This window comes from Pogona vitticeps, chromosome 1, assembly GCF_051106095.1.
Source record: "Pogona vitticeps strain Pit_001003342236 chromosome 1, PviZW2.1, whole genome shotgun sequence".
Lineage (NCBI taxonomy): Eukaryota > Metazoa > Chordata > Lepidosauria > Squamata > Agamidae > Pogona > Pogona vitticeps.
In genome coordinates this window covers 80,413,689-80,430,104 of record NC_135783.1, presented here as the reverse complement: position 1 = coordinate 80,430,104, position 16,416 = coordinate 80,413,689, and the positions used below count along the sequence as shown (strand labels likewise).

The 16,416-nt window shown below is 37.1% G+C and overlaps 1 protein-coding gene across 15 annotated transcripts in view; it reads right to left on the bottom strand.

Moving 5' to 3' along the window:
- NHSL1 (NHS like 1) overlaps positions 1 to 16,416 on the bottom strand; it is a 201,226-nt gene that overhangs the window by 23,187 nt on the left and 161,623 nt on the right. For 12 of the 15 annotated variants that reach the window (XM_020777385.3, XM_072996034.2, XM_072996045.2 and 9 more), the window contains exons 3-4: positions 10,006 to 10,133; positions 1,234 to 1,423 (exon numbers count right to left, since the gene is read on the bottom strand). In XM_020777385.3, coding sequence (XP_020633044.3) covers positions 1,234 to 1,423; positions 10,006 to 10,133 — 318 coding nt within the window. Of the gene's footprint in view, positions 1 to 1,233; positions 1,424 to 4,370; positions 5,903 to 10,005; positions 10,134 to 16,416 lie in introns of those variants that run through there. The other 3 variants (XM_072996071.2, XM_072996074.2, XM_078383325.1) reach the window with 1 other exon arrangement.

Below are 16,416 nucleotides of genomic sequence, written 5' to 3'. Positions count from 1 at the left end.
TCACTTCTGCTTACTGCCTCTTAAGGAATCTGTGTGGTTTGCTTAAGGATAGAGAAAGATCTGGGTAACCACCAGATTTTTTATTTTTTAAAATACTGTATTCAGCCATTGCATGTTTCTCTTCATCCTAGTAGCATCTTCTGTATAACCTGGAAGCTACATAGCATCTGAGAAACTCTAATTCAACTAAGTATACACCTCTTTCTAAATGTTGTTAAAACAAAAATCAGTGCCATCATTGTTGTAGGAGAGAAGGAAGACATGATCCTCATAATATCATTGATTGTGTTTCCATTAGTCCTACCATTCGGCATGCTGCTGGGGCTGAGAGAATCTGGAATTCAATAGCATCTGGAGGGTCAAAGATTCTCCCTCTTGCTTTGTGGTTTTCACTCCAAGTCTGATTTTTAACATGCCCACACCCTGTTTTACAGCCCCTAGCCTGATAAGAGCTCTTGAAACATGATCACTTTCTCATAGTATTATGACACTTTAGTTGGTTCTAATAAAGATGTCATGCAACTGTGGTTTGGGTGTTTTTTTTATCATGAGTCAAAGTAGTTAACTTTGCCTTCTACAGTTGCACTGTCAACTTTAAAATTTCATGTTGATTTCAGCAACATAAACTTTCTGATACTAATTTTTTCCTGTAAAGCTAGTACACACCATTTGTAAACAAAGTGATAATGAAACTGGTCCACTGATACCCATTTTGTGAGCCTATGAAAAGGGCAATATATGTTTTTTTTTAAAAAGGTAAAGAATCACCCTCCTCCTTTTATGTACCAAGAATATTTATTTCAGCAAGCACCACAGTGATGAATATATAAATCATTAGCTTGCTGATTTTTAAAATATCTGTTGGAACAAAAAGGAGTTTTTAAAATCCTAAGGAAAAAAAAAACACAATCAAAAATTTCATTTCCAAAAAGGTTGTTGATATAATTTTTGGATCTCAGCACATTTTCTAGCACTAAACATGAATCCTTTTGTTGGGTTCCCATTCTCCTGGCATTTCAAAGTCATGATGCTGAAGGGATGGCTTTTTGTACCCTGAATTCACTAGTAACTCAATCAATCAATTTCTACATTTTTAGTGCATGTTTCACGAACACTTCAGATACATTTCAAATTACAGTCCATAAAAGATATTTTCATCTAAAATAAGAGAGCAGTGCCCACTCGAGATCTCTTGTTCTTCATTACCAGAAAACAACAAAATTAAAAGCTCACCTGTTACGTTAATAGGTATAACATCAGTTTGGACTGCTTGAGCCTGCTGTCGCATTTTCTCCTCTGGTGTTGGCAGTGGAAGTGATTTTGTCCAATTCGTTTGAGTGTCGATGTCAGAGAATTCATTTGAAACTGGTGTTCTGGGCCTCTTGATGGTAATAAGCTTTTCCTCTTCAGAAGGGGATGAACACTACAAAAGAAGAGTAATACTATAAATTCATTGCAAGCATGTTTATTTTACAAATATTTGTTAATATTAGTAAAAATACAGAATGTTTTCGAAAGCAAAACCATACAGTGGTATCTGTCATGGTTTCACTTTACCTAAAGACAAATCAGTCAAGACCTTGTTCCCTCTACATACAATCCTAAATTAAATAAAAACCTTCTTTAAATAAAAGTACCTGCCAATTCTCAGGTGAACAAAAAGTTCTTGCACAGTTTTAAAAAGAGATATTTGGAGCCTGCTAACATCTTTTTATCATAGTATTCTGAGATAAGCTGCACTTGAATAACAAACAACAACAACAAACCCAACAACAACCAACCAACCAAACAATACCTGCACAAGCTATACTTTCTTATTACAAATTATCTGGTATATAGCATGTCTAAATAAGTAGCCACTCACTTCCATTCATTGATTGTACTATTCTGAACTGTATCCAGCACTGGTTGTCTGTCTCCAAAATAGCAGACTCCAACACTGTGTTGATTTTTAGCAAAAAGGAACCAGGTAGAATATCCTGTACATTTTCTAAAACTTGTATGCTTCCTGTAAGGAGGTTTAAAACATTTACTAGGTTCTCTTTTCCTCGTCTTGCTGCTTCAGCCACAGATGAAAAAATTATACTCTTATAGAAGAACTACAACTCTTCAGCTAAATGCACATTTTACATTTTCAGCATGCAAGCAGTGCAACTTTCAAGACAGAAGTTGTATAATACTACAAAGAAGAAAATACTCTAAAACCAGAAATCTTTTCAAATGGAAAGTGATTAATGTATATGATCCCTTTCCTCTCTTTTCCTGTCATCTCAGGTTTTCCTAAACTTTGATGGTTATCTTAACAGAAAAATGCACATTATGTAAGTAGTATTAATGCATTAAATAAAGAAAAGAATATGTTAGTGAAGTACCTGTCTTAAAGTTAAAAATAGGATTACTGAGTATTACAAAGTCAGAGATGTGGAAAAGTGGTTTATTACTTCCTGAACTGAATCCAAAGATACAGAATTTTTAGAAAAGCAGAGCTGATGCAATTGCTAGCATTTAAAAACCTCCTTCAATGTTTACATTTCTCCATTTGGTTAGTTGACACTGTCAAAATTTTAATGATATGTTGACCATCCTTTGTGTCTGAGAATTCAGCTGCTACAAGCAAGTCAACAGGAGACATTCTAACAGGATAATAGACAGAATGGAAATACATACTTCTTTTCCAAGGAAACTGCACAGCTGTGAATAAAGCACTTTTAAAACCAGTTTTGAGGCACAATATTGGTAGGATGAAAGGCAATATAACACATAGCTATAAAGAGAAACTTCTGGCACAACACTAGTTATGTATAATATTACAAAATTTATTTTGTAATATTCAGTAAATCAGCTATGCTGACCAATTACTGGCTGAAATTTGGCTTGCACAGCTATACCTATGGAAGATTCATTATGTCATCAATATGGGTGATTTTCAGAAATTAAACATTTCCTATTTCTGTCCCATAGCTTCCATGATTTCACGAATTCGCTTCAGTATGTTGAAGCTGAATGCACCATGGGACAGGAAGAGGAAGGATAGGAACCTCATGGTGCAGTGGTTAAACTGCAGTTCTGCAGCCAAAGTTCAGCTCATAACCTGGGTTCAATCCCAGGTAGCCAACTCAAGGTTTGCTCAGCCTTTGGTTGTTCTGGGTTTTTCGGACTCTTTGGCCGTGTTCTGAAGGTTGTTCTTCCTGACGTTTCGCCAGTCTCTGTGGCCGGCATCTTCAGAGGACAGCAACCTGTACTCTGGTCCCATGTCATGTTTACGCTGCACCAAATTTGCTTTTTAAATAAAGCAGAACACATGTTCTAATCATGTATATAATGTGGCCAGAATCCTGTTACAAGAAACCAAGCATGGAAGGAAAATTGCACAAGCACTTTCCCCCTTTGGCAAAATGGCTGTCATGTAATCAGTCTTGCAGCTGATCATGTGAAAGATAACTGACCAAAATGGGGGCAATTTTAGCAATTACCCTTCTGCATGCAGTCTCTCCCAAGAGGATTCTAACCATTGTTTATTTTATACAATTAAATGGAGACTGTATCTCTGTGTTTCTTGTTTCTTTTCATTTTGTTTTGTTTTGGAGTACAACACTGAGAATACCCCAGCTATATAGCTAACGTCTATGCTGGTTGAGATAGTTTAAACACTGTAGTACAGAAAACACACTTTTACCATTTCTATTCTATATTATCAGCCATTATCTGTCTTTGAAATGGTCATTAAAAACAATAACACAGTAACTCCCTCTTTCTGTTGCTCTTCTGAAAAATACAGCTGGAATCTAGGAAATGTCTAGTATAAATGCAATAAATAAATAAATAATAAAAATAATAGAAAACAAGGTGTGGGTTTTTCATGTGGGGGATACCTCCACTGCAGGAAGCTACTTTGTGTGCTGATCCCTGTGAACATCACAACATAAGGCATGTAAGTTTGGAAGAAACTAAGAGACACATATGTCCATTCCTAGGTCAAAAGAACCAAACTGTTTTCAATTTCTAATGCACAATAAGTGATTTTTAAAGCTGCAATAATCTGAATTATATGTAAGTTAACATAGTTTGTAGGAGTTAGTAAATATTTATAACCCACAGTTTGGAGAGCACCAAATGTGAAGCACAAAACTATTGTTAACCTATCAAATACACAAGCTGAGGGTTTTGGATTGCTAACAAAATGAAGCAATAGTTTTAAAAGGAAAGGAAAATGTCAATGTTATTAGAATATTTGTTTTGTACAAGTAAACAAAGCAGCAATAGATGACAGTTTTAAAATAGCACAAATCAGACTTGAGACTATTCCGACATGACAGCAACATCAAGCTGCAGATACTACAGCTGGATGGTCCCAGTTTAGGGCTAGATACCTTGATCTTCCATGGAATCAAACAACAGCAGGCATTAAGGCAAGACTGAGGGAGGCAGTCTAACAGACTAGACTGTTGAGTGAGAGAGAAAAGAAAGTGAATGAGTGACAAAGAAAAGAGAATGGAAACACACACATAAAAAAGACATGACAGAGTACACAGAATGACCATTGTATACATAATTCTAAAAAGCAGAAAAGAACCATAACATGGAAACGCCGGTTTTCCATAAAAAGCAACTCTACTTTTAATGAGGAGAGGAAAGAGAAGAGTACTACTGGTATGTCATGTTTTAATTGATTTTTTTTATAAAAAGGGGGGACAGAAAGTTCATAATACATAAATATTTTTAAATAACGGGCCATTGCAAGACTGTTACCTTATGGCTACCACTTTGAATTAGGGCTGCTCCATACATTGCAAAAGGGGTTCCATGCAACGTATTCAAACTATGTCATTTGTGCGGAGAACATTGTTTGAACCAAATCAAGAGAACATAAAGAATGCTGAAGCTCAGAGTCAGACGGTCTGTCTGTCTAGCCCAGGGTTCAGGCAGACAGTCTTGTGTAGAAATCTTTCATATCACTGCTGGCTGATCTAGTGTGGAAGCACAGTTAATTTTTAATTTTCTTTTTTTACTAAAATGAAGCATTTTTAAAGGAAAGTACTAAACGTTCATCGCAGAATCCAGTATGATTAGTTTCAGATATGGAGGCATTTTGTATTCTACATGTATGTATGCAGCCATATGTATATGGTATAAAACACAACGGTTGAAATCCTGTTGCTTAGCATTGCAAATTGTACTAGAGTCAGCCTATTGAATCAGTGGGGGTTTGGCGAGTCAGCTCTTCCTTAAATTCCATTGATTCAGATAGGACTACTCTAGTTGTGACTTACTATTGGATTTCAGCTAATGACTCATAAAGTCATATTTCCATAAAGATACCAAAGATGTGCATCGCAGATGTTAGTGTACAATGTCTATGCTGTCAACTTGCGGAAGAAGTGTGCAGTAAAGAACGTGTGCATGCACAACTGACTAAAATACTGTTCATGTTTGAGTCTAGCATGCTATGCTACACAAAATTAATACTGTGTATGCTACTGTAAAGTATACGTTTTTCACATGTCACTGTAGGTTACTCCATGCTCAACTGAGTGTGCATGTGTGTGCAAGATTTCCATATCTGAAAGTCAATCCCTCCACAGATTGTTCATATTTGGGGCTTTCTTGAGAAAGAAGCATGATTAGTGTAGAGGCGCAGCCTGCCGATCTGGACATGCCAGGCACTGAAGCAGTTCTGGATGTGAAATATCCTCTGCCTTTGAGTGATGAACCTTTCCTTCATCTCCACAAGCTTACTGGCAATTTCCAGATGCAACTTTTTTCATATGAAACCATCTCATTGTTAGCTACTCCCTTTTTGCTCTGAAATTGATTAATTGATTAATTGATTTAGAATTGTTGCCATTGCACAAATCTGTGGTACTATTAGACATTGAATCCTATGTCCAGTTACAGGCATCACACCTCATAAAGGAAAGAGAAATGGTTAACAGGCTTGAAATGTCTATGAGCATTGTGCTTAGACCAAGAGACAAGTAAGAGGAGACATTAGATTTGGAAAGCATTACGAATGATTTGGAAAAAGGGGACAAGGAAGAGCTTTTCTCCATCCCACAAAATAACAGTATCCAGGATCACTCACAAAGCTGAATGAAAACAGATAAAAGCATATACTTCCTCATACACAAACTTTGTAATTTGTTGTCAGTCCTCACAATGATGGCCATCAGCACAGATGGCTACGGTGGCTATACATTATCTTCAGTATGAAAGGCAGTTGGTCTCTGCTAGATATATTGTAAACTACATACGATGCCTTTAAGAGGTTTTGGCTGAGAGGAAGCTGCACATAATGCCAATCAATCCAGTAACAGCCAATAGTTCCCTCAGATTCTTTTTTCCGCCTTTTTCCCCAGGGTTCTGTCAGTGTCAGAATGGAGTATGTCGGAAGTGGACAGTAAGAGTGAAATGTTTTGTCAGCCATGTAACTCGTCAGTCAGTCAGTAATGCAGCTGGTTAACCAGTTAAGCTCAGTGATGTAAAAAGTTAATATCTGTACACAATATATTTGTTTTTATCTATAAAAAACTGTAAATAAACAGAAACATTTTATTCTTTCTCATAACCAGAATCTCTGAGTGAATGTGTTGCAACAGTAAGTGCCAGTAAAGTTAAACTAACAAATAAGGGGTAGTCTACTAAGGGGTACTTGAAACCAAACGGCTGTTTATCAGCTGTGTAGAGGAAGTTTAATTTTAATTTTAATTAAGCCACATTCAGTTCCTCATGCAATCTGCTCCAAGAGTTTCTAACACTAGATCCTAGGAATATGAGCAGGAGAGTAGTATTGCATTCATGTCCTGGTTATGGATTTTCCCTAGGTATCTGGTTGGTGACAATTTGAACAAAATGCTGGGCCATCTAAGTTTTTAGTCTGATCTTCAGTGGCTTTTATATCTTTAATTGTTTCAGAATGACGTGCATATCAAACAACAAAAAACAATAAGTACATAAAACAAAACCTGCCTCTTAATTCTGAAGAAGCCCAGAATTAAAATACCTCTCTATAAAAGAAAACAAGGGGGAAGGAAAAAATACAGGAGCGTTGAAACATCAGACACTAACATACCTTCTTTCTAGATAATATTAGGAATAGAAGCACAATTCTCTCTGAGAAGCATCACAAAGAATCCCCAAAGCTATACTTCACTCCTAATAATTTTCTTACACATAGGCTGAAATTTTAGTGCTTAGTGTAGTAAGTCACACTACAGTTGACTTACTGCATCAGTGGGAGATTGGGAAATCAACTCCTCCATATGTTCCATGGATTCAAATAGGCCTAGTTGGAACTTACAGAGGAGTTGATTCACCAAAGCATAACTAATTCAATGGGCTTATTCTAGTGCATATTACAATGCTAAGCAACAGGATTTCAGCTTTATACTGAGATACTGATTACTACTTCCTAGAAATTTCCTCAGCTCTCGGTAGCCTTTCTCCACAGTTGCAGCTGTACAGAAAGGGCAGGAGATTCAATTGTTCAACCTGGAGCAGAACCCTGATCCAATATTTGAGGACTGACATTCTGCAGGACATGACATTTCTAAGTAGTAATGAAGAGTAAAATTGTTCCAGGACATGCTGAATAAGAGGTAAGCCTGCAAAATATAAATGTTAATGTCCTCTTAATATTGAAATATCGGACACAGTATGTTTTAAATTTGCACTCAGTTTTATAACCCCTCCCAAAATTATTTAATGAGTCAGCCTGGAACACTTCTTAGGGATGTTCTCAGTTTTAACAGCTTAATATTTATGCAGGTTAACATATGTGCCAAACCTTTTTCCTGTTCAATTAACAATTACAAACAAAACCGCATGAAATCTAAGATACACTGAGTCACACACAGGATGCAGCACTCTTTCTTCCCTGTTACTATGAAAAGCATTCTAATTCAAATATAAGGTAATGCAAAATGTTTAGATTTAAACAGCTGTATTTACTTTTTTTAAAAAAAAGCCATTCCATCCATTGGATCCAAGAAGCCTGAGATATGTGCACTGGGACAAGCCAGCAGCTCCAGATAGAAGGAAGGAAAATTTTACAAAGAGCAAGTTGGTTGGCGAAAAGGGAGGGAGAGAGGGGTAGGCACAGAAAAAGTAAGTAAAGGCTTGCCTTTAAGAGCACTTCACTGTTCAAAGGGAGAAAATACAATGGAACATTATTTTCATTGTTCCTGCAATTTTTCTATTGAAAAAAGATGGAGAGAATTCTTTATAGGGAAACAATAATCCTCACGCCCTTTCTGGTTTATTTTTGGGACTTGTAACTTGTACAGGTAGGCTATAAAATTCAAGGCGGATGAGATATTTCAACTATGGACTTCCCTTCACATATTGTGCCCAAGGATGAAATTAAGCTTAGAACACAAAGCAAGAATACAGTTTATATAGACCATAACGAAAGAATGCACAAAAAGCAATGAGAAGATAAAGACACTAAATCTATGTTGTCTGCAGCAATGTACAAATAGGTAGCTGTTGATGTGAACTTGTCATTTATTTGTGGTATCATCTAATGGAAACACGTAAACTTGAAATAAAATACAATGTGAACTCTGCAGATTTATTGTACAGTGATGCCTCACACAACGATGTTAATTGGTTCCAAAAAAATCAACGTTGTGTGAAACATCGTTCTGTGAAACACCATTTCACATAGGAATGCATTGAAAACCGGTTAATCCGTTCCAATTGGAATGGATTGCCATCGTTCAGTGAAAATCCCCATAGGAAACATCGTTGAGTGAAACAATGTTTCCTATATTGGAATGTATTGAAGCCGACTCAATACATTTCAATGCCTTTGCGAAGTCCTTTTTCGCTCCTGTAAAAGTGTCTTACAATGTTTGGACGCTGTTTTAAATGATTGCAATGGTTAGTCCACCTCCTGAAACCTATGCAAACTGATTTTGGTGTTGTTCTGACACTTCCTTAATTTATGATGATTTTTTGTTTTTTCTCCATAGGAAACCATTGGACGGTCTGTCTAATGGTTTCCAATGGAAAAAAGAAAAAATCATCATAAATCAATGAAGTGTCAGAACAGCACCAAAATCAGTTTGCATAGGTTTCAGGAGGTGGACTAACCATTGCAATCATTTAAAACAGCTTCCAAACATTGTAAGACACTTTTACAGGAGCGAAAAGGGAGGTCGGGAAGAACTTTAAAAGGCAAACGGAGATCAAAGAGCCTTTTCCCGACCTCCCTTTTCGCTCCTGTAAAAGTGTCTTACAATGTTTGGACGCTGTTTTAAATGATTGCAATGGTTAGTCCACCTCCTGAAACCTATGCAAACTGATTTTGGTGCTGTCCTGACACTTCGTTGATTTATGATGATTTTTTCTTTTTTCCATTGGAAACCATTAGACAGACCGTCCAATGGTTTCCTATGGAGAAAAAACAAAAAATCATCATAAATTAAGGAAGTGTCAGAACAACACCAAAATCAGTTTGCATAGGTTTCAGGAGGTGGACTAACCATTGCAATCATTTAAAACAGCGTCCAAACATTGTAAGACACTTTTACAGGAGCGAAAAGGGAGATCGTTGTGTGAAAATCCCCCATAGGAAACATCGCTGTGTGAGGCAGCAAATTTAACAGAAAAAGGCATCGTTGTGTGAATTCATCGTTGTGTGAGGCACTCGTTGTGCGAGGCACCACTGTACTTTAAAAAGAACTACAATATTTACAAATGGATAATAGTTCCAGTTTTCACAAAAGCAACAAAAACTTACCTAACCTGTTTGGTAATCAATGAATGCCTTTGTGCAGAAATTTGCCAAGGATGTTTGCATTGTAATTTTTGTCTAAGTTGAACTAAAGTTACAGATCTTAAAGACTGTGTTTTTAAAACAGCCCAGCCATCAAGAGCTAGGTTATCAGTTTGGATTATGGAAGAGAACAAATGTTTCTTAAACATATATGTAGTTTTATGTTTGAGTCACTTTAGATTACTTGGGTGCTACTTTTTTACTTCTTTAAAACACTGCTTACTCACCTTTTGACCAATTTCTTCATAATCATCTTGGTAATTTCCACAGATTGCAGTAGAAGAGGATGAGAAAGTTGGACCCTGAGAATAGTATTGAGAACTTCTATAGCCGTCTCTCCTCAGCTTATCACATTCTGTAGGGGGGAAAAGGAGTGTTTATAGTTCTTGGTGCCAAATAGATTTAACAGCTGGCAACTTCTAAAGCTAGTGGAAAAAGACACTATACTGGATCCCTAGAGGGGTGTACTACACATTTTGGTTTCTGTTGCTAAAAGTCATCAGCTTTCTATGATGCAGATAGAATGTCAGAGTCTTCGTGAACTACTGTGCTGCCTGCAGGGCAGCAAATTTCTGTTTCTAAAGGAGACACATGAAAACATTGAGTTTTGCACTGCTCATTTTCAGTTGTGCGGTTTTATCAGTGGTTGTAGCATCACCAGTTTCATCAGTCTTGCTCCAGCTGTGACAAATGGCACAGCAGTGGCTTCAAAAATGGTCTATGTGTACCTTTACAGCACCAGACTATAAACTTGAATTACAAATATGTTTTGTATAATATATGCCGATTTCCTATGAATTCTGTTCTCCATCTGTTAACATGCCAGTCAAACAATAAAACATTGACACACAATAATGCATAAGCTTTCCCCTAAAACCATGTAGCACTTAAGGTACACACTGCAGCAGAACTTATGTTCTATGTGTGAGGATTTCGTACATTTACTGACTTCAAAACAGAAGTTGGCAAAATTGAAGGACATACCAAAATACATGGATAGATACCTTATTTGAAGTGTAATCTGAATGGACAGATGGTTGTCTACTGCACCATTTAGGTGAAAGGCTGCTGGTAACACAAGGAAGGCATGGAGGGCTTACAAACCAGTCTGGTAGATCTCCATAATATGCTTATAACTTGAGTAGGGATGTTGTTCACTACTAAAGCACCATCTGCTAGGCAGCTTGGCACAGATAACTCAGATAACTTCTCTGCATGGGGGTGAAGAAAGCCACCCTTACATTTTCCTCTAAATGGTAACAGAGGAAAATAAATCAACAATAAAATTAAAATCCTAACCTGGGTAAAACTGAAATAACCCTAGGCAGCTTCCAGTCAGTATCTCCAGCATTTAACTTGGCTAAAATCCCATCATTTGGTAGCTGCTTTCTAATCTCTGCCTTCTTTCTCAATTGATAATCAGCAAAATACCACTGAAGCATAACAGACGCTAGAGCATAAGGGAGAGAAAATGAAATCTCCAAAATGTGGGTGAACAGATTAATCTGCCTAGCCCAAATGCTCCTTTTACCTTTCCAGAAAATCTGTTATGAAAAGAGGAAAAAGTATTACTCCTAAAGTTCCAAGAAATTAAAATTGGTCTATAAATTATTGATTATAGGACAATACTAACAGATTTCATGAAGATCCACTATTGATGTACAGCCATTTAAGTTTTGTCTGTGCCCAGTTTAACCTTCTACTTAAAGGAAGCTACAACGATCAATTAAAAGTTTACTCATGTGTATTCCAAGAAAATCATAAAAATAAAATATCTTGATGATATTAAACATGACATCAAATTGAAAGAAAAGTATGCCCTCATTGAGAAGTTACATTTTCTAATAAAACAATATCATAGCAAATACAACATCAGAATCAACAAACAAAATGCTCAAGACAATGTGTGTGGGGATCAATTAACTTATTACTTTTCTTTAAAAGATGAAACATAATGTAGCACTAACTTATAATTGTAACAGTTACCTAATTACATTATGAATTGTGAATTACCTGTTATGTCAACAAATATTACAGAACTTTGAAATGAGAACATCTGCTACACAATCAGCCCATGTGCAGTTATCACATTCCATAAAGTGCATTACAAGGTGCAACAAAGTGACACTGAGATGTTTTTGGAACCAAGAAGCAATACAACAGTGCCATTTGGCATATCAAAGAAGAGAGACTTTCTTGAAGTGCAGATATGTGAAGCTAGTTGCTTCCTGCCTTCAGGGTGGTTTCTTGCAAACACTCAGGTTAAAGTACTTCAAAGACCCTCTTTGGATGTACAAGTTGCCAGGTTCCTACAGAACATGCAGCCCTACAGAAAGGGAGAGGCAAGCCCCCAAGACAAGGAGGCAGCTTATGCGTGCAGTCAGAGAAGAGTTTGGGAGATGGAGAGAGAGAGAAGGAAGACTGAAGCTTAGGAGAGGAGCGGACACACCGCTAAGGCAGAAGGAGACGTGGCTCTGAGATGGAATGGGCAACTGAATTTACTTCAGAAATGAAAGGGATCAGTGGCTGCAATTTCAGTTATTCATCGTTTACTGCAGCCCTATATAAAATACATGAGAAAGTGGGCCATGTGGCATTTGTCCCATCTCCTTGTATGTTGTATATATGTTTCACTACTATCCATGATTTCAGGCATTTGGGGTAGATCCCCCATGGATATGGGGATCCTACTGTATTTATTTTCTCCTCTCATGTGCAAATGATTTTTTTCCATCAGCGCTCACAAAAGGAAGATCACTGTGTGCTTTTACAGATGTAGTTTTAATGAGGTACATTTTCCCCTTAATTTTATTTGATGAAGAAGTGGTCCATTCAGTAGAATGCAAATGCTGATCCTTTTCCATCTAGGAAAAGCTCACTGCTCCTTCACAGGGGTAAATATAGAGTTTACTTTTCAAGAGCATCTATAATAGTTGAATAGAACTAAACCAGGAAGCAGATTTTGATCTTCCAGAAGATTGTGCTCTTAATGAAACGTAACAGAGGGCTCAACCAGGTCGGGAAATTGAAGGGACCCAGTTCACACTTAAAAGGTTTTTATCTTTGGTGTGTTCTATTTTTTCTTGCACTTGAGAGATACTTCCATTCACATGAAATGTATCTTCTCCTGTGAGAAGGATTAAGACAGCTCTTCAGATTGCACCAATTTACCCCCCTTTCAACTACTCATTTGCCCTCCCTGCCCCCTCCTCCACTCTTTTTGTAGCCATCATTCCACAAGCCATGGTGACCTCTCTCTCTCTCGGTAAAGTAAAGTAAGTGACACAGTGCTACAGCAATGCATCAGTCTAGTATGAGATACAGATTATCCATACTGTACTGAAGACACCTCCAACATATTAGAATTGTGCTCTGTCAATTCTAAATAAAGGAAGGAGATATCGCCATCTTCCTTTTCAATGTCACATCCCATTGAATATATCACAGGGTTGCCACCTCAGATAACACCACCCACAGTTCTATTTGGGTTCAAATTAACCACCTGCACTAGCAACAGAATGGAATAATCAGGAGCACTCCAAACTGCACCAAATAAACTGTAGCCCTAATACTATACCAGAAAGGAGCAGGGCAACCTGTGAAGAGCGGGGGGGGGGGGAATCACTCTTATTGTGATCACACATATGGTCACCAGAAAATAGGGTGAACTAAAGGCTTACCAAATTGTGAGCTATATGTCAGTCTTGCATCTTCAGAGTCAGATGCAAGATTTCTGTAACCGAGAAGTATTCATGAACTCTATTATATAGTAATAGAAATAGAATAGTTAGGCTCCACAGAAGCAAGCAAACACTGGTGCAGAAAAATTACACACACACTCTCTCTCTCTCTCTCTCTCTCTCTCTAATCATTCAGGGACACAAAAGCTCCTTTTCTGTTGAGATCAAGAGTTGAATTCCATGTGAAAAAGACAGATTCTAATTGCAATACAGTATAAGGCATATCCTCATGAATAAATTCAGTGAGATTATGGTAGACAACCATTTTTATTGTTTGCTTGTCAATATCTGTCATCTCCAGAACTCATCATGTTACCTGGTTACTTATCTCTTTTAAACACTACAAGAAACTGAGACGTTCTAGCAAACAGCAGATTTCTAGTGTTCAAAGCCAGCCTTTGTTAAGAAAAACAACACATTGCAGGCAGTATAGAATGTACTAGCAGAAAGGGTCTATTACAAGATTATGAACATTGCACAGAAAGAAAGCCAACTACAGAAGTGAAAAAGCAGGTTTTAAAAGTCACTTTGATTTCTTTTCCTGTTGTATTATTTTTGATCATCCCAATTCAAGCTGTTTTGAGTCAGTTCATATGCCACAATGTACAATGGAACATAGCCCCAAGTATTCTCTCGTGGCCCTTCATGTTACATAGTAGTATGTACTTGGATAATTGGTGAACAGGAGACATGCTGGAATGTTTCAACTGTAGAGAAGATGCAGCCATTTCCTCCTGAGTGAGTGAGAAAGGGTTTGTGACCAAGATTCAAGCATGTGGTTTCTAAATTTGCACAAGGATGTAGGACAGGAAGTTCCCATGTGGCTATATGAAAGGGCTACAATTATCTCAGGCTCGTTGGGCATTCCAGAAGTTGTAGCCCTCAAAAGTAACTTTTCCTTTCTCTGGTACTTTGAATGTATGTGAAGCAGGTGTCTGTGGTACTACACTTATGCACTAGTGAAAAGTGTTGATGCTGGGGAAACTATAAATAAGCACTACATGGGAAATCATGGGATTATTTTTCAAACATGCCTCCACATGCAGCTGCAATTAAATCTCTTAAATGCAGATTTGGCTTTTTAAACTAAGAGGAGACAGGACGTTTATCTGTATATTTAAAAAAAACATGGATATTATTATTCCATTTTCAAAAGATAACACAAGCTATCTAATTTTCTGTGAGGCTAAAGATTAACTATTTATTTTTCTTATTTGAAGGAGAAAGTCACTTAGGAACAGGCTGGCTTTTGAAAAGGTGGTGTGGGGAAAGAGGCGGGGAAGGCAGAATGGGAAAGAATAACAAGTTTCCTTTCTTCCCTGGAGGATTGCTGCCAAATTTTTGTCATTTTGATATTTGAAGCTACTGCTTTTGTCTGCCAAGTTCTAAAAAATACTGGGAAGGACCAAGCTATATGAATTATTGGTTTAATATGTACACTTTCAATATATTTATGAGATAAAGTAATATATTATACTTTTCATTATGTATTATTTCCTCATAGTTTACTATGTTGGAAATAGAGGGATACTCAATATATACGTTTTTGTTAGGTACTTTTGCCATTTTGATAACAGAACCACTCAGCAGTGAAAATTTTATTTAATATTAATTAAAAGTTACTGATTAATTTTGGAAAGAGGCTATTCCAACTCCTAGACACAGAAATCTGCTAACAAGCTGTAGCCACAAGCCATGTGTAAGCCATAAACTGTCTCGAAACAGACTTATTTTCCCATTAGATAATAAGTCTGTGAAAGAGAACACTGATTTAATTCTCCTTCCTTCTGTGCTTATTTAAAATATGTTTGTACAAAAAAGGAAGGGAAAGGAAAGGAAAGGAAAGGAAAGGAAAGGAAAGGAAAGAAAAGGAAAGGAAGGGAAGGGAAAGAAAGAAAGAAAGAAAGAAAGAAAGAAAGAAAGAAAGAAAGAAAGAAAGAAAGAAAGAAAGAAAGAAAGAAAGAAAGAAAGAGAAAGAAACCCAAACACCCTCCATGTTTCACATGAACTCTGCAAGCAACTTAAGTCAAATTATAGTTTAATAATCCAAACAGGTCTAGTTTACAAAAAGGTTATATGCAATTTTTACTTTTCTCTGAAGCAGAATAAAGATGGTATTCTTAATGCAGTTAGATAAATCTTTAATGCAGCAGTGAGCCACCTGTGGTATTTGACCGAATACTGAAATTTCACTCTGCAAGGGATCACTTTCCTGCTGGGCAAGGGGGGAGGAGTCAGAAAGCATGTACAAAAGTGGGGGGTGGGGGAGAGAGAGAGAAGGCAGTGACTTCACCCACTTTTAGCTCTGGACCATGGATTTTGGCCTGTATAACAGCTGCCATCTTATTCACTTCTTAAATTTTAAACCCCCTTTCCACTAAAGGGAACCCAACTTAGGGATCAAGATAGCTAACACATATTAATAAAAACAAACAGAATAGAATCCTTAAAATAATCACAATAATCAATAAACACAAAAAGTTTAGAAGGCCAGACTGAGATATGTCTTTATATCCTAAAGGCGGCAGAACATGCAGTTATGTAGCCTGTAACAGGTTATCTCTAAAGGAAGGCTGCTCTTGAAAGTGGGTGGAAGTTCCCCACCACCCCATTTAAATGTTACTATGCCACAATAAGGCTACGGTTGAATATACAAAGATACTGTGCATGTTCATTGTGTGTGAGCATTTGTGCCTTCAAGCTGGAGCCAACTTATAGCGACCCTAATAGGGATTTCAAAGTAAATAAAGTAATTTAAGGAATGGTTTTACCCATTCCGCCCCACCAGTTAGTTTCCATGGTCAAGTGGGGACTTGAACCCTCTTCTCCAGAGTCCTAGTCTGTCGCTCTATCCATTATATCACACAAGAATCATGTTCACTGTACTGTGCACAATAT